At 45.7% G+C, this 21,041-nt stretch overlaps 1 protein-coding gene across 11 annotated transcripts in view; it reads left to right on the top strand.

The window, feature by feature from the left end:
* LOC147659352 (splicing factor U2AF 35 kDa subunit-like) overlaps positions 1–21,041 on the top strand; it is a 189,953-nt gene that overhangs the window by 496 nt on the left and 168,416 nt on the right. For all 11 annotated transcript variants that reach the window (XM_086951811.1, XM_086951816.1, XM_086951810.1 and 8 more), the window contains exon 2: positions 20,843–20,930. In XM_086951811.1, coding sequence (XP_086807937.1) covers positions 20,843–20,930 — 88 coding nt within the window. The remainder of the gene's footprint in view (positions 1–20,842; positions 20,931–21,041) is intronic.

Here is a 21,041-nt window from a genome sequence, read left to right on the forward strand (position 1 = left end):
CCCTGGCTCCACAGATGCCCCTTTCTTTCTACCCTGGTTCCAAAGATGCCCCCTTTTTCCCTACTCTGGTTCCACAGATGCCCCTTTCTTTCTATCCTGGTTCCACAGAGGCCCCTTTCTTTTTACCCTGGTTCCAAAGATGCCCCCTTTTTCCCTACTCTGGTTCCACAGATGCCCCTTTCTTTCTACCCTTGTTCCACAGATGCCCCTTTCTTTCTACCCTTGTTCCACAGATGCCCCTTTCTTTCTACCCTGGTTCCAAAGATGCCCCCTTTTTTCTACCCTGGTTCCACAGATGCCCCTTTCTTTCTACCCTGGTTCCACAGATGCCCCTTTCTTTCTATCCTGGTTCCACAGATGCCCCTTTCTTTCTATCCTGGCTCCACAGATGCCCCTTTCTTTCTATCCTGGCTCCACAGATGCCCCTTTCTTTCTATCCTGGCTCCACAGATGCCCCTTTCTTCCTACCCTGGCTCCACAGATGCCCCTTTCTTCCTATCCTGGCTCCACAGATGCCCCTTTCTTCCTACCCTTGCCCCACAGATGCCCCTTTCTTCCTACCCTTGCCCCACAGATGCCCCTTTCTTCCTACTCTTGCCCCACAGATGCCCCCTTCTCTACTCTGGCCCCACAGATGCCTCCTTCCCCCTACCCAGGTTCAACAGATGCCCCTTTCTTCCTACCCTGGCTCCACAGATGCCCCTTTCTTCCTACCCTGGCTCCACAGATGCCCCTTTCTTCCTACCCTGGCTCCACAGATGCCCCTTTCTTCCTACCCTGGCTCCACAGATGCCTCTTTCTTCCTACCCTGGCTCCGCAGATGCCCCTTTCCCAATCCCTGGCTCCACAGATGCCCCTTTCTTCCTACCCTGGCTCCACAGATGCCCCTTTCTTCCTACCCTGGCCCCACAGATGCCCCTTTCTTCCTACCCTGGCTCCACAGATGCCCCTGTCTTCATACCCTTGTTCCACAGATGCCCCTTTCTTTCTACCCTGGTTCCAAAGATGCCCCTTTCTTTCTACCCTGGTTCCAAAGATGCCCCCTTTTTCCCTACTCTGGCCCCACAGATGCCTCCTTCCCCTACCCAGGTTCCACAGATGCCCCTTTCTTCCTACCCTGGCTCCACAGATGCCCCTTTCTTTCTACTCTGGTTCCACAGATGCCCTTTTCTTTCTACCCTAGTTCCACAGATTCCCCCTTCTTCCTACCTTGGCTCCACAGATGCCCCTTTCTTTCTATCCTGGCTCCACAGATGCCCCTTTCTTTCTATCCTGGCTCCACAGATGCCCCTTTCTTTCTATCCTGGCTCCACAGATGCCCCTTTCTTCCTATCCTGGCCCCACAGATGCCCCTTTCTTCCTATCCTGGCCCCACAGATGCCCCTTTCTTCCTATCCTGGCCCCACAGATGCCCCTGCCCCTTTCTTCCTATCCTGGCTCCACAGATGCCCCTTTCTTCCTATCCTGGCTCCACAGATGCCCCCTTCTCTACTCTGGCCCCACAGATGCCTCCTTCCCCCTACCCAGGTTCCACAGATGCCCCTTTCTTCCTACCCTGGCTCCACAGATGCCCCTTTCTTCCTTCCCTGGCTCCACAGATGCCCCTTTCTTCCTTCCCTGGCTCCACAGATGCCCCTGTCTTCATACCCTGGTTCCACAGATGCCCCTTTCTTCCTACCCTGGTTCCACAGATGCCCCTTTCTTCCTACCTTGGCTCCACAGATGCCCCTGTCTTCATACCCTTGTTCCACAGATGCCCCTTTCTTCCTATCCTGGCTCCACAGTCAAGTCAAGTCAGTAAATTTATATAGCGCACTACATACCCAGAGGGTCTCAAGGCGCTTGAAGAAGGGTGGGGAATTATTTGTCAAATATCCACGTTTTAAGTTGCTTTCTGAATGCTAGGTGGTTCTGAGTGAGGCGAAGGTGAGTGGGAAGAGAGTTCCAGGTTTTAGCTGCCAGGTAGGAGAAGGATCTTCCTCCCATGGTGGTTTTGTTGATGCGAGGTACAGTGGCAAGGGCTTGGTTGGAGGATCGTAGCTGGCGGGAGGGGGTGTAGAAGGACAGTCGTGTGTTGAGGCATTCGGGTCCGATTTCGTAGAGTGCTTTGTGTGCGTGGGTTAGGAGTCGGAAGGTAATCCTCTTATTGACGGGGAGCCAGTGGAGGTTTTTCAGGTGACCAGAGATGTGTTCTTTACGCGGGATGTCTAATATAAGTCTGGCTGAAGCGTTCTGGATGCGTTGGAGTTTTTTCTGGAGTTTTGCAGTGGTACCGGCGTAAAGGGTGTTTCCGTAGTCCAGTCGGCTCGTGACCAGAGCGTGGGTGACCGTTTTTCTAGTTGCGGTGGGGATCCAACGAAATGTTTTTTTGAGCATGCGAAGAATGTTGAAGCAAGATGAAGAAACGGCGTTGACTTGTCTGTTCATCGAGAGTGAGGAGTCCAGGATGATGCCCAGGTTCCGTGCGTGGTCCGTCGGGATGGGTGCTTTTCCAAGGGCCTCTGGCCACCAAGAGTCATCCCAGGCGGAGGGGGAGGTGCCTAGGATGAGGACTTCTGTTTAGTCTGAGTTTAGTTTCAGACGGCTGTGCTTCATTCATTCGGCTACTTCTTTCATTCCTTCATGCAGGTTTGTTTTGGCAGTGTTCGGGTCTTTGGTGAGTGAGAGGATCAGTTGAGTGTCGTCGGCGTAGGAGATGATGTTGAGGTTGTGTTGGCGTGCGATGTCCGCGAGGGTGCTCATGTATACGTTGAAGAGGGTGGGGCTGAGTGAAGATCCTTGTGGTACGCCGCAGATGACTTCAGTGGCCTCTGACTTGAATGGTGGAAGGCGGACTCTCTGGGTTCTTCCGGAGAGGAACGAGGTGATCCATTCCAGTGCTTTTCCTTGGATTCCGACGTTTCTGAGGCGTTGTAAAAGGGTGCTATGACAGACCGTGTCGAAGGCTGCCGAGAGGTCGAGGAGGATGAGGGCGACTGTGTCTCCATTGTCCAGTAGAGTTCGAATGTCGTCTGTTGCTGCGATGAGGGCGGTCTCAGTGCTGTGTTTGGCTCGGAAGCCGGACTGTGAGGAGTCGAGGGATTTGTTGGTTTCGAGGAATTCGGCGAGTTGGTTGTTGACCGCTTTCTCGATGACTTTGGCCGGGAATGGAAGGAGTGAGATAGGGCGGTAGTTTTTGAGTTCTGTGGGGTCAGCTGTGGGTTTCTTCAGGAGGGCGCTGAGTTCGGCGTGTTTCCAACTTTCCGGGAAGGTTGCGGAGTTGAGGGGGCAGTTGATGACGTCTCGGAGGTGCGGTGCTATCATGGAGTCTGCTATGTTAAAGATGTGGTGAGGGCAGGGGTCTGTGGGGGATCCTGAGTGGATAGAGTTCATCAGACGGATGGTGTCCTCAGTGGAGATTGGCTTCCAGTCATTGAGGATGTTCAGGGGGGGTGGGGGTCCTGCGGGGTGTTGGGTGGGTTGGTTTTCGGGTCGGTTGTCGAAGCTGTTGTGGATGTCTGCAATTTTGTTGTGGAAGAATGAGGCTAGGGAGTCGCAGAGGGCTTGAGAGGGGGTGATGTCGTTGGAGTTGGCTGAGGGGTTGGTAAATTCCTTGACGATGTTGAATAATTCCTTGCTGTTGTGGGCGTTGTTATCTAGTCGGTCCTTGAAAGCGGCTTTCTTGGCATTTCGGATCAGTTGGTGGTGTATGCGGGTGGCGTTTTTGAAGGCGTCCTTAGTGCTGGTGGTTGGGTCTTTTTTCCAGGCCTTCTCAAGGGAGCAGCAGAGTTTCTTGGATTTCTTAAGATCGTCGTTGAACCAGGAGGCCTTCTTACTGCCTAGTTTGATTTGTCGTTTTTTCAGTGGTTTCATCCTACCTTGGCTCCACAGATGCCCCTTTCATCCTACCTTGGCTCCACAGATGCCCCTGTCTTCATACCCTGGCTCCACAGATGCCCCTGTCTTCATACCCTGGCTCCACAGATGCCCCTGTCTTCATACCCTGGCTCCACAGATGCCCCTGTCTTCATACCCTGGCTCCACAGATGCCCCTGTCTTCATACCCTGGCTCCACAGATGCCCCTGTCTTCATACCCTGGCTCCACAGATGCCCCTGTCTTCATACCCTGGCTCCACAGATGCCCCTGTCTTCATACCCTGGCTCCACAGATGCCCCTTTCTCCCTACCCTGGTTCCACAGATGCCCCTTTCTCCCTACCCTGGTTCCACAGATGCCCCTTTCTCCCTACCCTGGTTCCACAGATGCCCCTTTCTCCCTACCCTGGTTCCACAGATGCCCCTTTCTCCCTACCCTGGTTCCACAGATGCCCCTTTCTCCCTACCCTGGTTCCACAGATGCCCCTTTCTTCCTACCCTGGCTCCACAGATGCCCCTTTCTTCCTACCCTGGCTCCACAGATGCCCCTTTCTTCATACCCTGGCTCCACAGATGCCTCTTTCTTCCTACCCTGGCTCCACAGATGCCTCTTTCTTCCTACCCTGGCTCCGCAGATGCCTCTTTCTTCCTACCCTGGCTCCGCAGATGCCCCTTTCCCAATCCCTGGCTCCACAGATGCCCTTTTCCCCTACCCTGGCTCCACAGATGCCCCTCCCCTGAACTGACTCCTTCTGTACCTCTCTTCGCAGTGCCTCTGTAGTACCACTTTGCCATGCATGCCTTTCTCCTGTTCTGCTTCATAATTACCTCGTTCCGCACACTGTGATTGAATCCATACATATTGCCTCCTTTTATTGGGTCCACCAGTAACTTCTACTTGTTGTGGCTTTATAAATTCGCCTCCTTGCACCCACCCATCCTTGCAGTAGCTTCATGAACACCACCTCTCCGCTAGTTTCATGTGTGTCCCATCACTTGTTCCACAAAGGAATCCTCACTCATTTGGCTACACACATGCCCACTGGCTCTGCCACTAGATGCATAAATGTCCCATACTCCGTTATTATTATTATTATTATTATTATTATTATTATTATTATTATTATTATTATGGTTTGTATGGTGCAACGAATCATCCCCAAGGGGATCTCTCGGCGCCTGGTTAGCAAACTACAGATTGAGTAATTCTTAAAACATCTAGGTTTAAAGCTGTTTCTTAAACTGTGCTAAGTTGGAGCAGGCTCGAATCTCATCTGGCAGTCTATTCCAGTGGGAGGGGGCTAGATGTGAAAAGGCGCGACCACCCATTTTAGCTTTCCTCTCTGTGTGCCGAGCAATTTCCGATTACTTGATCTCAATTGATGTACGGGAATGTAAGGTTTTAGTTTGCTCATTAGGTACGTAGGGCCAGTCCCCTGGAGGACTTTAAACACTATACACAGGAGCTTAAAGACTGCTCTTTTCCTATTAGGGAGCCAGTGCAATTGTCGGGAGCCACTCCTTTGGCTCTAAAATTTCTCATCTCCCTGCTGTGGCTGCACACATACCCTCTTCTCACACTAGCCATGCACACTCTTTCCTGGGCTGGATTTATAAATACCCTATCTTTGTACTGTTTTTAGAAGTAAGTCCTTCTTGCACTAATTCATAAATACCTCACATCCCTGCACATGCTTTATAAATACATTTCTTTATGCCGATACCGGGTCCATATGTTGGTTCTCCCTGCACAGGCTTCATACATGCCCTTCTTTGCACTATTTTCATAAGTTTCCCGTCCCTGGACTGGCTCCAGTACATAACATGCTTACACTATCTATATAGAAACGTCATCCTAGCACTAACATCACAAATAACCAGTCCCTAGACTTGTTCAAATGCTTCCTCCGTGCACTGTATCGTTAATGGCACCTCTTTCTATAATGCTTCTTCTCTACCTTAGTTCCACAAACGCTCTCTTATCTGCACTGGTTTACGAGATGGCAACTCAGTGCGTTGGGTCTATAAAAGCCATCACCTTGCACTGATTACATACGTGCCATCTCCTGCCATTTGATCTATATGTCTTCTAGACACTGGTTGCATAAATGGTCCATCACAACAGTGCCTCAGGCTCCCCCCCCCTGCACTTGCCTGTAGTATCTCTCCCTGCACAGTCTTTTAAAATCAGTCGAACTGTCTTCTTCATACATATATGGTATATCACCTGTTCTGTCTTGCATTTCCCATTAGCATTGGTAACAGTCAATCATCAAATGTTGCTCCAGTTACTTACTTTGACATCCACAAAAATAGAGATGATATATTTATTTGCATCCACAGCACCAAACACTCTGTATCACTCCACTTCCCCCTTGATCGCCGAAATTAATTTTCCTCGAAAAGAAACCTTTGAATACTTTAATTGCAGCAGGTTGCTTAAATTCCATTCATCCACTTAAAATGTACATGCATGTTTCACTATACTAATTCAACACTAATCCTCTATGGGTCCCGTAGTAGCATGCTACTTGCCAAAAAAGCGTTTCGACACCTCATCAGGGGTAGTACGCGCTATATAAATGCAATTACAATACAATACATCCTGTATAACCACCTCCTGGGAGGATTCGGGTACTGAACATAAATGCCTTTGTCTCTCCTCACGGGTATCTGTAGCCTTGTGTCTAAATAGACTGTAAAACACTTTCGGTTGGGCTGCTCAGAAAATCACTTTCCTTCTTTGGTAAGGTCCTCAACTCTACAAAGCAAACCTTCTTTGGCCCCCACTGACAACCGTTCACCATACCGACATCACGCGATTGGTCCATATGGCCCGAAGACTGGATGTTTACAGATTTTAATTGATGGTTTTGTTTCTTTTATGGGCTCATTAGACCTTTCTGTTAATCTGGGTAAATCCTATGTTTTGTCTGTCGGTAAAAAACCTTCTAATAAATGTACCTTCATGATAGGGAGTCATAAGATGGAGAAGGTCAAATCTTTCTCATATCTGGGCTTACTATTTGACGGGTTATTAAAATTTAACGCCCTGATAGAGGATCGTTGCCGTAAAATGAATGCCACCAATGGGGCAATAGCTGGTTATGGCCGAAGGCTGGGGAGGTGGTGCCCCGAACAGTTGATGATCCTGTACAACTCAATGTGCTGCTCTAAAGTTATTTATGGGGCAGAGGTGTGGGGCTTTGTAAATACCTGCCAACTGCAGCGGGAGGAAAACAAACATCTACGCTCCGTCCTGAAAGCCCCACACAGTTTAGCGGCTGAAATAGCACACAGGGAGCTAGGGATACCCTACCTTGAAGATTTGATAAAGGTTAGGCCAATCTTTGCCTGGCTTAAAATCTGGATAAACCCAGAGGCGAGCCTAAGCAGGGAAATATTGAAGGACTGCTTGGGCAGAGATAAAGGGTCGCGAATCCCGTGCCTCATTCATGTAAAGTCTGTACTGGTTACCCTGGGTCTAGGGAATCTCTTCACCGATCCGACAGTGATCATCCCCCAGCATAAGACAATTGTTAAAAAAGTGTTTTTTGCAAATAAAGCCGCACAGAGAACTGAACAAGAAAGGGCTAAAACCATGGTGTGTGCATATAACCTGGTAAAGACCTCAGAAGGAATGGAACCTTACCTATATTTATTACATAATGCACAGGAAAGGTTTTTAATGAACCGTTTTAGGCTCAATTTTTTACCATATTTATTGGGATCACCATTAGGGTATTCATCCACTATTGAGCAGAAGGGAACCTGCGGCTGCGACAATAGGTCTCCGCAGGATTCCCTTCATTTTGTATTGCTATGTCCATTTTATGCTGAACCCAGGCGTAGATTCCTGGTAGACGTCCTGAAAAAATCTAACTTAAAACGTGCTAAAGAGGCTTTGATTTTTTTACAACCGGCGTCGGACCCTCTTACACTGTGCTGTGTTATTAATTTTTATTAAAGTAGCTGTTCGATTAAGAGCAACTAGAGGGGAGGGGGAATTGTGAGACTTTCGTGATTGTTTTTATTTTTAATGAACTATAATGTTTTATTCATTGGGCCTTTGCTGTTGTATTTACACTAGGACTCATGTTAATTTGGTGGTTTGTTTTTTAAAAAGAAATGAACTGAATGTATACTGTATGTTTGTACTTTTATGGTGATTTTTAATCATCGAATAAAGAATCCAATGAATGAATGACTGGATGTATGAACGTTAGTAATAGCGATTAGCACCTAACTTTTTTTTTGTTAATCGCTATTTGGTGATCACTGGTACTAAAGTGTACTAAAGGGAAATCTGGCCTTGATTGCCAAATTAGCGATTCTTAGTTGGTTGCAAATGTGGACTTCCCTCATGAATATTAATTAGTTAAGTCACAATTTGTAACCCATCCGGATTCGCTGCCGTTACACGAGACTGGTGGCCTGCTACGGTCAGCAGACCACCATACCTGTGGTTGCTTTTAAATAAAGCAATTATTTCCCTTTCAACCGTAGCCCGTTTTCCCTAAAGGAAAACGGGATGCGTTTCAAAAGAAAAAATTAAATGCTGCTTCTCCCCGACCCCCCTCCCCTCCCCCAAGTCTGTCTGCTCTTAAAAATATATTTTTCAAACATTCTTAAAGGAGAGGCTTCGCAAGGGATCCCCTTCCCATTTACAAATGGGTTACTGCCAACTTTTGTGTTTTGAGACTGCGTTTCAATTGCAAAACATTTTTACATACCTTTCAGATTCCTTATTTTGAAGGGATGCCCTGAACAAACACCTTTCAAATAGCGATTCTGTTTTTATTTGCAAACCCAGCCTGCGATTCAGTAACACGTTACCAAATCACAATTTGGTGTTTGCGCGTTAGAAAAAGCATTTTTGTTTGTGGTTGCAAATGGCCCAGTTCTGCAGATTCAGGACACTGTCACATATGGCCCCTCACAGATGGCCTCACAGTACCGATACCAGACTGGCTGACTTTATATGAAGCAATCTTCTGCTTAAAAAGTAGGAGTACTGGTTTTTAGCCTGATCTGATCACCTCCCACAAATTTCCGGATACTGTCTCATATGTTATTTGCAGTTTCAGTGAAAACCTTCAAGCCAACCTCAGTGAAAATCTTCAAGCCAACCCAAATTGCATGTTTTCACCCAATCTGCATTCTGAGGACCTTTCACTGGAGCTCTCCCTCTGTGAGTTGAGTGCTGTCCTTTCTCCTATCGTTCATGATCTCCTTGAAATCACACAAGCAGACAGTACTGCAGAAAAATGACCAAATGCGCCTCAGTTCATCAGCCCCCCCACCCCCTTGTCCCTTGCTCACTTCTTGTTAACACTTGGTTCTCATCATGGAACGCATAACTTGTAAATATGTAATGTACTTTGTGTTGTAACACTAGCCACACTTTAATGCCTCAAGTTTGCATCTATATGTGTATCCATCCTACCTGACAATGCTCTAGTGTGATTATATGTGCATCAGTTCTGCTTGGAAGGCTATTCAATCTATTGAACTTCAAACACAAATCTTCAGTTTAAGATGTACAACCTGCATTTTAAATAATTAAAAAGTTGTAGAGAAATATTTTAGCCATAACTTCGCCACTGTGTTTGAGTAAGTCTCTTGCTTGACAGGGCAGGGACGCTGCTAATGAAGATCTAAACTGTATCTGAGCAGAGGAACTTGGAAGTTTACTGACTTAGGTTCTAGGTTTCGTGGAGCAATGCTGTTGATGTAATGGTCACTGAGATCAGCAGAAGCAATTTTCCTACTGCGGAAATTTGTAAGCAATGCAATTGAAATCTAAGTAAACATTGTGAGTAAAAATGTCATTTTCATATAGGTAGTGCTTAATTCTTTATTTCATGGATGGTAGCCTGATAACGAATGTTTGTAATGATTGCAGCGTGATACTTATGTTTTACCTGCACTTTATTGTCAGATGTATTATTGCTAACATCTCGTATTACGGTTAAAGACATTAATGCTTTTTGTTCTGATTCAGTTTGTTCTCCTGATGAACATACCCTCTATTTATGAATTGAGGTTTATAATTCGAATCCACAACTTTTAGGCCACACAGTTCCACAGGCTAAGTCTCGCCTTGTCACTGGTTAGACCCATGACAACATGACCACCTATCCAAATTGCTTGTCTGCAAAAAATCGACTTTTACTTAAGATGATCTGTGGGATGCTAACACATGGAATTAGTGTTCATAGCAATGCTTCTATATATTGGCTTCTACCTCGGGATCATGCTAAATAAAAACTAGGTTCTTTTTTCGTATATATGTATTTTGTAATTTATATTGTTGCGGGTAAAGGAGGAACAAAATATATACCCCATTTCTGTGAATTTCCTTTCTTAATTCCGGTGGTAGGAGAATAAATTAAATTTTTATGATTATGGAAAAGTATATCTGACAGCCAGCATGTGCTTAGGTCTGTCGTAATTGCTCCTGCTTTATCAGACTACTTTCATTTTCTAACGCTACACTGACTGCTACACATGTTTGACTACAGTGAGATAATCTTCAGTGAGCCAGAAAGGCACCTCCTGCATGAAAGTACTTTTGTGATTTCCCTGGATATTTGCTGCTGTTCGTTTGCTTTGTAGTAGGAAGGCTAGTGCATTGTTGGGCTCTAACTGGCCACGATGACCTGTTCTCTCTCCTGTCGCATTATTTTGTTCACTTGGTGTTCTCACCTGCTTTGTCATGTCCTTTTATTTGATATCCTTGAACTGTACAAGCTCTCCAGGCTGCAGGTAAAGGCAGCTGTGATAAGTGATTGAAAAGCCCCCTCTTCAATTAATCTTTTTGTTACTGAGCAGAAACCACATGCAGTTGTTGTGAAAAGCAATGCTGTTTACTAGTTGTATTTTAGAATGATCTCAGAATCAAAGTGTCCCGTTTGGGGATAGAACTTGGGCTAAATTCAATCATATTATTTGTCTGGCTTGACCAGGCCACTGTTTGTACATACATTGGCACTAATTCTTTAAAATATACACAACCTGGGCTTTGGCTCTGCCCGGGGGAGTATTGCCCTCAAACATCATGCTATTGGCTGTTTAGTATATCATTCTGACTCCGATGGGACTATTTTATCCACAAAGGCACCCTGAATCACCAGACATAAAATTATTTACCCTGTAGATATATTGTATACATAAATTAGTATGTTCTGCTTTTCTCAATGGAGCATGCTTTTTAAAATGTTTTAATTAGAGCTCAAATTGCAAGCCAGCCCTATACCTTTTGCGCTCCTTGTTTTATTAAACCACTGAAGATTGCATTCGATAACACCTAATATTTTGTTTGCCATACTCCTAGGGTTGGAAACAAATGACAGTGGCTGTTGGGTGAATGTTTCATGTCATGTGAATCTGGTGTCATTTTGCAGGTGGGCATGTAGGCCTCTGTGTTAGTTGGACATGTTTGTGTGTGACCAGGATTGTGATTTTAGGTGGGTACTCGCTTTCCTCAACTAATAACACCATTTCTTGCAATCAGCCTAATTGAAATGAAAATAAATCGATTGTTACGTGTGCATTATTTGCATTTTAAAGATGCAAGAGAAACTCTGTGTGCTAATGTGCATGATAGAAGCACTATGAGTGTAACATGCAGGCTTAAAGATTTTCAAAAATAACAACTGGGTGAAATATTTCCTTTTCCCCAGCAGTATAAGAACTTTTGTCACTAATTTGTTTCTTGTTGGTTACCGTACAATAAAAAAAATCTGGTGGGTTATTCGTAATTCCCAAATGCATCTTAGTAGACATCCATAGTTTGGAGGAATGCGTGTCTATACCACTAATGCACCTTTGTGCATTTGATAGTTTAAAAAATGAATGATGGCGGTGCTTTGCTGTGAATCTCCTAGTTCAGCCTTGCAGTTGGTCATTTGGCTGTGGGCGTTTAGGCACAGTATTCCCAGGATGGCTCGGTACTGCCAGGCTGGGATAGCATCAGAAAAATGGCCCCACGTCCCCAAATGGGATCTAGGTGTAATTGGTCCACTACTTTACTTTGCAAGGAACTGGATTTTCAGTATCTTTCCAAAACATAATAAACCAATTGAAGACTTTACAGAAACACTGTCAAGCATGGTTATCGTTTTTAATGAAACTCTCTCCCTCCATTAACAGATGGCCATTGGATAAAAATAATTAAAATGCAAATGGGACCTCATTGGTGGAATGGCCATTCGTCAGGAGACCTGGGGTTACTTGTGAGTGGTCTTGTTGCCCCATTTACTGAGGATTTGTGGAAGCAGTGCAAAATATGACATGCCTTATAGAGATTCAAATTTGGAATGGCTAATTTCTTCCTAATTTTCCGCCAGATAGTACATGCAGCGATCAAAACTTTGAAGCGTGTCCTTTTATAATAACTAGGCTCCAGAACCTCCAACAATATACCCATGGCAGCTTCACCCATCCCTATCTCATAGATATTAGGTTGGTTGGACATCGGTACGTTCGCCCTAGCTCCACATATCAGCACTCCCATAACTTGTAGCATTGCTGCTCAATAATACATAACAAGGCTAGGGACCGCCCAGCCCCCCCCCGATCTCGAGGAAGGCACATCCACTTAGCTGCTCGTCGTGGGCGCCTATAACCCCACAAAAATCTACTACACACCCTCTCTGCCTTGATCAAGCTATTTTGAGAAAATAACAAAGGAATGGTTCTAAACAAATATAAAAATTTCGGGAGGACTATCATTTTAAGGACGCTACAGTGACCATATAAGGATAAATGTAAATTATCGAATCTCTCTAATTTAGTATTGACTGCCTCTATCACTGGAAGAATATTGAAGCCCGGGATCCTATCCACTGCGGGACTTATTCGCACCCCTAAATACATAGCTTCCGGGACAACAGGAGCGTCGGATATAAGCATATCAGGAGTCTGAACCACCGGAGTTTTTGAGACATTGAGCTTATAACCCGACACTGCTCCGAACTGTTTTGCTAGTTCCTTCAGTGCAGGGAATGCAGATGGAACTTCAGATGTTATAACAACTATATCATCTGCGTAGGCTAACAGATTGTAGGAGATATCACCAGCCCTTATTGGAACTATAGCCTGATTAGCCACGATTTTAGAAAGAAACTGATCAATGTATAGGGCGAACAGCAGCTGTGAACAAGGACACCCCTGCCGTGTGCCCCATGTAATTTAAAAGCAGCCGAGTGTTTCCTAGTGTCTTTCAAGATTATGTAACGCTTGGCTGGCAAAGGCAGGGTGCCTATATGTTGGGTGACCTAGCAGAGGGTGGGCAAATTTTAGCATACAGTGATATCAGGAATAAATACAAACTACCCCGCGTGATTTTTTCAAATATCTGCAAATACAAAGCTTTGTGTATAAACAATTGAAGACTTCACCAGGTATACTGGATAAGATACCAATCATTGAGATGATTAGGAAAAGAAGTAGAATAGGGGTACTTTATCAATATATATAGTATCAACCCTCCCGGATGATATGTCAGCTCAAAGTGCTAAGTGGGAATCTAAATTAGGAAGGACAGGTATTGACCTAGCCCCGGTAATGGACTTTGCCGGTAAGGTCATTGTTTCAGGTTCGTTGAAGACTCAAAGCTATATGGCAATGTTAGATCTTTATTATACGGCAATGAAAATTGCAAAATGGGGTGCTAGGAAGGGTAATACCTGTCCTCGCTGTGATTCACTGACGACGGATATAATACATATGCTTTACGCTTGTCCAGTACTAGTAGGGTTTTTTGATGACATTGAGCGCTTTATCAATTCTACACTCAAGATAAGCTGTTTATTGACTCCAGCACTAGTGATATTTGGGGTTGACGTGGGTAATAGTTTAGCTGGTACTCACTCCTTTTACAAATCTGCCTCCTTTTACAAATCAGCTTTTTTATTTATCGCTATGTCTCAGGCACGTCTGTGCATTACATCTCAGTGGTTATCTGCGGAAGCCCCATCTTTCGCACAATGGCGAGCAAGACTCTTAGCTCTCCATAGGTTAGAATTTTCTGTTTTTTCTTGTAAAGGGGGGAGGAGCCGACAATTGGCAACTAGTATCTGGGTGCCGGTGTCTGAATGGGATGGCTAAAGACTTACTGTGTTATGGGGCACTGATTGATCTGTTATTTTTTTTTTCTCTGATTGTTGCCTATTCTGTCTTTGCTGCTATCGATTTTCTTTTTTGTCAATTGCTCCACAAGTGTCTATCATTAGATTATTTACATTGATGTGCAATGTTATTTTGTTGCAATGGTTTTTGGGTCTAAAAACCAATTCTGCAGTGTTTATCGCAATGTGTTTTCGCAAATCAAAAAAAAAAATAATAAAAAAAAAAATGACATGCCTAATTTATTAAACATGGATTTAAATGGCTCTATCTTTTATCATAATTCCAGTGGCGGAACGCTGTCCTTTCAGGATTATGAGGGCTTTCTGGCTGGCAAATAGGCTCCTTGTGCCCATTGTAACAGTTTCTGATTCCCCGGCCAGCTTAAACTTTGACCGCTATCATCATAATACAGCGGTCAAACTTTAAACCTACCATGTTGGAGGCTTTCCGACCGACATCGTAATCAGGCGCTATATGTGCAAACATCCATGCTGGAAAACAAAATTGATCAGGCCTGTTTCAGGATTCTGCAGAAGACCCAATTATAGGTGTGGATGATCTATTTGTTGATGCTAGCTTTGAAGATTTGAACGTCTTCGACCATAAGGTTAGGGCAGCCAAGCTTATTAGCAAATGTAACGGAGCTTGTTTACAAATGGATTGAAGTGCTTGATGTTTCTCATACTTGAAATGAGGTTTGAAACCTAAATGGAGTCTCTGTGGGGTGGTCCAGGATGAGGTGTTTCCTTTCAGATTCAGTTATTCAAGTACTGCCTTAATCATGGATAAATCATATCATATTGTTTGCACTGAATCTGAAAGACCTACATCTCCTTTTGGAGGGTGTAGTGCTTATGCTTCACTTCAGGTACGGATTAAAGAAGGGTTAGAGATTGCCCTTTGTGGGACGAATAAGAGAGCGGGGTCAGAAGAGACCCTTGTCTTAAATATATGTACACCAGTGCTTGAAATTGGCAGGTAGGGTCTGGTACGGAGTACCTGCTCTTCTTAATTTGAAAGGGAAAGCACCTGCACTTCTCTGCATTGTTGCAGTATGTTTAATGGGAGACCACTGCCACTTCTTGGGAGCAAACTTATTCTAAATAGCGAGTACCTGTTCTATCTGTATTTCCTTTTAAACCACTGGTGCACACTGGTGTATTTGTTGCTCCCAGTTATGTTGAACACTGTTTAGAATATTATAAATGTCTCATGGCATCTACCTCGGCCATCACATATTTAAATGTTAGGGCTCCTGTCTAAAAAGGATCAGTTTTAAATTGGTCTTTACCATCAGACTTCCCAGGGTTGTGGAATTTAATCAAATAATCACTTGTCCATGGGAAAGTTTGCTTCATAAATCGACTTGTCCTGTAAAATAATCCACTTTGAAGCCACGTAATGCGGCAAAAAATGATAGCAGCTATCTCATTCTGTAAGAGTTCTGATATTAGCCTGTCTGAATATGCCAAAACTAATACTAAAGTAGGGTTTAAATTCTAGCAATTTCCTTATTTTGCCACCTTTCCGCATATCTACATACTGGGGCTAAAATTAGTGTTAAGCAATTGGGTTGGATTGCACTTGAGTCTGTGCAAACCCACCAACTTGCATGTTTTAAGGGATTTCACCAGCTCTTTTCCAATCTTTCCCTATACTGAGAGAGGCTGGAAATGTACTCCTGACAAGGGTATAAGTAAAACTTTTTTCCAGGGTTGGGGGAAAAAAGATGTTGGAGGAAAAGTGAACTTGTATATGCCCAACAGATTTTTACCTGAGCAAATCTACACATGCATATTCGCTCATGTTAAAATTCAGTTTGCACATATTTTCAAGGAGTACGATTTCCTGGCCTACTTTTGAAAATTATTGTGAATTCACAAAAGCCATAAATCCAGACTACCGCAAGGATTTATACCCTGGGTGCACTATTGTGATTTCATTTAAAATTGGGCCCCTAATTAGGTCTTGAATTAACCAAGATCTTTTGTCTTTATCGAAATTCTGTTTCTGTCTATAGGCTGGCTTTGCTTTAAGCAACAGCGTTCTGTCCTTTACCAAGGAGCGTATCGGCACACAAAGTAGTTTTGTTCAATCCCAGGGATTTCTGTGGAAATTTGTGCTTTTTGAGACCAAAAAAAAATAATCTTCTTTTTTTGTCAGTGGTTGTTATAATGGTGATGGCATGGCAGTTCCCTCAACAGTTATACAACAAGCATTTACAATGCAACGGTTTCGCCTTTGGAAAAGTTAGAGCTATTGGCATTGTAAATGACAAAATTTGTATTTATGTGTTGGTTTTGAAAACAGATAAATAAATGGCATTGTCATTTACATTGCCAATAGCTTAATCTCTCGCAAATGTGAGACCTATTGTACCCTACGGACGAGCTCAGCAGACGGCAATTACTACCACACACACACACCCAGAGCCAGCCACACACACCCAGAGCCAGCCACACACACCCAGAGCCAGCCACACACACCGGGAGCCAGCCACACACACCGGGAGCCAGCCACACACACCGGGAGCCAGCCACACACACCGGGAGCCAGCCACACACACCGGGAGCCAGCCACACACACCGGGAGCCAGCCACACACACCGGGAGCCAGCCACACACACCGGGAGCCAGCCACACACACCGGGAGCCAGCCACACACACCGGGAGCCAGCCACACACACCGGGAGCCAGCCACACACACCGGGAGCCAGCCACACACACCGGGAGCCAGCCACACACACCGGGAGCCAGCCACACACACCGGGAGCCAGCCACACACACCCGGAGCCAGCCACACACACACACACCCAGAGCCACACACACACACACACACACACACACACACCCAGAGCCACACACACACACACACACACACCCAGAGCCACACACACACACCCAGAGCCACACACACACACACACACACACACCCAGAGCCACACACACACACACACACACACACCCAGAGCCACACACACACACACACACACACACACCCAGAGCCACACACACACACACACACACACACCCAGAGCCACACACACACACACACACCCAGAGCCACACACACACACACCCAGAGCCACACACACACACACACACACACACACACACAGAGCCACGCACACGCACACACACGCACACACACACCCAGAGATACACACACACACACACCCAGAGCCACACACACACACACACACACACACACACACACACACCCAGAGCCACACACACACACACACACACACACCCAGAGCCACACACACACACACACCCCCAGAGCCACACACACCGGTGGTGCACTTTGGGCATAGAGCCTACTGTTCAGTGAACCAAATAACTACCTTCTGTGGGCACAGGCCCAGTAACACATTGTCCACTGAGGCAAACACGTCTCTAACCCCTCATTCGGGAAGGAAACCACGAATACAACTGCAGTGTTACAAAAGTCCCATCACTGACTCTCTGATAACAACAAAAGCCTCCCCAAAACAATGTGTGCTGGGACTGGGCTGCGCAGCAAGGCCCTCGGCCCTCCAGCGCTCCGCGGACCACGGCAGAGGCGCCATGGCCTGGAATGAATGGAACCAACCGGCCCCAGCACCGCGTGTGTGTCTGAGTAGCTGCCGCTCTCCAGGTCGCCAACCGGGGCCTTGGTATGGAGGAGGCCCGGCCGCCCCTGCTTTTACTGTTATCTTGGCCTCTGCAGCGGGCGCGGTTCAACAGCAGAACCCGCTCGGGGTGAGCAGCTGCTTCACACCAGCCCAGCTGTGACAGGAAGGAGCAGAGGGGAACCGCAGGAGAGAGAGAGAGACCCGTGAGCGAGCCCTGCCTCTGGTCTGTCCGGTGTGTATGTTTCATACTGTACAACACCGGGTGTGAGGTGCTGAAGGGTGCGTGCAGTGCCTGTTGATTTAACACTACTTAGGAGCCCCCGTCACAATACCAGGGGCGAGATGTTCAGTAGGTGGGCGAGGTTGGTTCCAGTCATAGTCCCCAAAGCGCATAACAATGCAATATAAATCACAAAGCAGACTGGTACAACATGCATGAAACAAAGAACACATGACAATGTTAACATGTGTGCTCGCTGCATTCTCTTAGTGGAATCCCGTCTCCCCTCCCAAAAACCTTTGCATGGCGCCTGATGGGAAACTGTGACTGTCCTGCAACATCGCCCCCAGCCCAGTTTCCTCAAACAGGACAAACTTGAACGAGTGTCAGTGAAAAGCGAAGACACACAACCCAGGGTGGTACTTACTCTATAAGCCGGCCGCGTATCACAGAACACGGAGTCCCCCATGCCCCGCGCGGTCAGTCCTGGCCGGCTCCCCTGGCGGTCCCGGCTGCGCTCCTCCTGCACGCCCCGCCGCAGGCGCTACATTGGAACCCAAGGAATCAAAATCCACTGCGTTCGTCCCCGCGCACTCAATAGGTTAATCCTCCTGGCTAATTAGCCTGCACGAGCGGATCAAGGCTGGGACGCCGCCGGCTGCAATTGTGCCTACAAGCCCCCTCTGCGTCTCCAAGAGGAGAAGCGGGCTGAGCACAGGTGACGGGCCGGTCACAAGCTAGAGATTCCCCCCCCCCCCTCCTCCTGTCTTTCATCACATCTCCTCAAGTCGCCGCAACTCTGAGGCTGGAGATTTCTTGCACCCGCCTGCCACGCCCACCTGCCGGGCGCAGGCGCGATGGAGGGAAGGGTGCAAACTAGGCGAAGGCTGCGCTATCTGCATAGGGGACCGGACGGAAGAGATGAGGGGGCAGCTGAAGTCCACTCTTACTTTTTCTGGGAATGAAAATGCTGCGGCGACCACGACACAACCGCACCTCTTAACCCATGAACAGTTTCCAAATTGCCCCAGCCCATGACTAGGGTCCAGTCTCTGTTTTTCTCAGAATTCTGGGACTTGTAGACCTAGTTATACTAGTATAAAAAACTGTGCTACAAGGGACAGAATCCAAGAACCAGTGCAGTCTGCGCGGCTATCTGGAGGGTTTCAAAATAGAGCTCGGCGAAATAGGACGAAACAAAATTAAACTATGACATGAAATGACCGCATTCTGCTAGTGTGGCACACGCAGATCTGACGTCAAGGCAATAGTGAGGGGACAGCTTATTTTGTACATCATTTTCTTCTGCAAATTCGCAAATGATTCACCCACACAGTATGCCACGCATGTTAATTTACATTGTAATGACATGTGTATATTTCTATGAACATATAATTACACATTGCAATATAAAACAAGCGAAAGCACAGCACGCCCTGTAGGGATTCGGGGCGTGTTTTTCGTGCTCTCCCTTTCCCATTGGCTGGAAGGTAAAATTCCAGCCAATGGGAAGAGGAGAGGGCGGGACTTAAAAAAAGACACGGAAACACCCCTGAATCGCGTTTTGACGGGGAAAGAGTGATTGACAACCAATCTCTTCCAATGGCTAGCCTCCATTTATGGAGCTAGCCAATGGAAGAGAGAGGCAGGACAAAGACCCATACTGTAGGATCAAAAGATTTCGCCTGCGTGAGCACTGCTGCGCAGTGCTACGGCCAGGCGAAACCTAAAAACTGTGTCGAAACAACACACATTGACAAACTAAAAGGCTGACCACTAATGTCAGACCTATTGGATTTGCCAGGGATTGATTATTTTTCATGTTTCCATAATCATCTTGCAACCGTCTGCACTGATTTTCCATTCTGAATGTTTTTTGTGAAATAGCGTGCATCCACATATTTTACTAAATGATGCTTCAAAGAAATGGAACCTAAAATCTCACATTGGCTTCTTAATCTTTTATTTCGTGGTTGCTTTTTTGTGAACGTTTTATTGTAGAGCAGAGACTCCTCAATCTTGCTTGCAAGCATCTGCAAACATTTTCATCTAGTCATGGAGCATTCTGGGAGCGTTATACATAGCATTATATAGTTAAACTTTGCAAACATGTGTACTCCTTTTTATACTGGGACCACTGTCCGTGGAGTCCGAGCTTACAACATTTCCATAGAGTGCTCACCCTAATAAAGGCTTTGTATTAGTGAAACATAAATGCAAGTTCAAACAGCATTAACATATGGCCACAAATATTACCTTAACTGCAGACCGTGCCCTTTCCTTATCCATAGGTTCACTTTCCCACCAACCTGTTTTCCCCCAACCCTGGAATAAGTTTACTTCTGCCCTTGTCAGGAGTACATTTCCAACCTTGCTCTCTATGGGAATTTTTGAAGACAAGCTGATGAAAACCCATGAAACATGCAAGGTAGTAGGTTTGCACAGACTCAACAATTGGGAACTATTGCTTACCCCAAACTTCAGCCCACTTATGTAGAACTGTGGAAAGGTGGCAAAATAAGAGAATTGCTAGTACTCCAACACTACTATGGTATGAGCACTGGCATAATCAGAAAGGCTTTGTTCAGAGGTCATGTACAAGAAGATTGCTGTCATAATTTGTCGTCACACTACAATGCACCAAACGAACACGTGGATTTTGTTATGGGTAAAGTAGTTTACTAGAGCAACCTGTCACATGGACAAGATGATCTTTTATTTAATTCCATACCCCTTGTCCATATGCATCCCTCCGGAATATTCTGCATACTGAGAATTTTAGGAGCTTTAGTTAAAAAAAAGTTATCCTTTTAAAAAACTAGCAGTGCTTTGAAAGGAAGCTCCCTTTTCTTCCATTCAACATGTGTTGGTGCTTGAGAGAAGGAAGCTGATGTTTGTATTTTTTTAGGTTGAGTCTTTTTGGGGTTCAGTGCATTTTCTTTTCAGTCTTCTCATGTTTGTGCTAGGTTTCCCACCTTAATATTTTTCTTAATGATTGTTTCATCTTCCTCCTTCAGAGTAAACTGTTCCTTCTATTTCAAGATTGGAGCATGCCGTCATGGTGACCGATGTTCACGGTTACACAATAAGCCAACATTTAGCCAGGTAAGTTACTCCTGGACGCTTCATTCCATTAAGATTTTGAATCTTTCTGTGTTTTTCCTTGTGCAAGTTGGCAGAACTTTGGCGCATACACTGGAGGTCTGGTTTGCAAAT

Source organism: Lissotriton vulgaris, unplaced genomic scaffold (assembly GCF_964263255.1).
Source record: "Lissotriton vulgaris unplaced genomic scaffold, aLisVul1.2 SCAFFOLD_1061, whole genome shotgun sequence".
NCBI lineage: Eukaryota > Metazoa > Chordata > Amphibia > Caudata > Salamandridae > Lissotriton > Lissotriton vulgaris.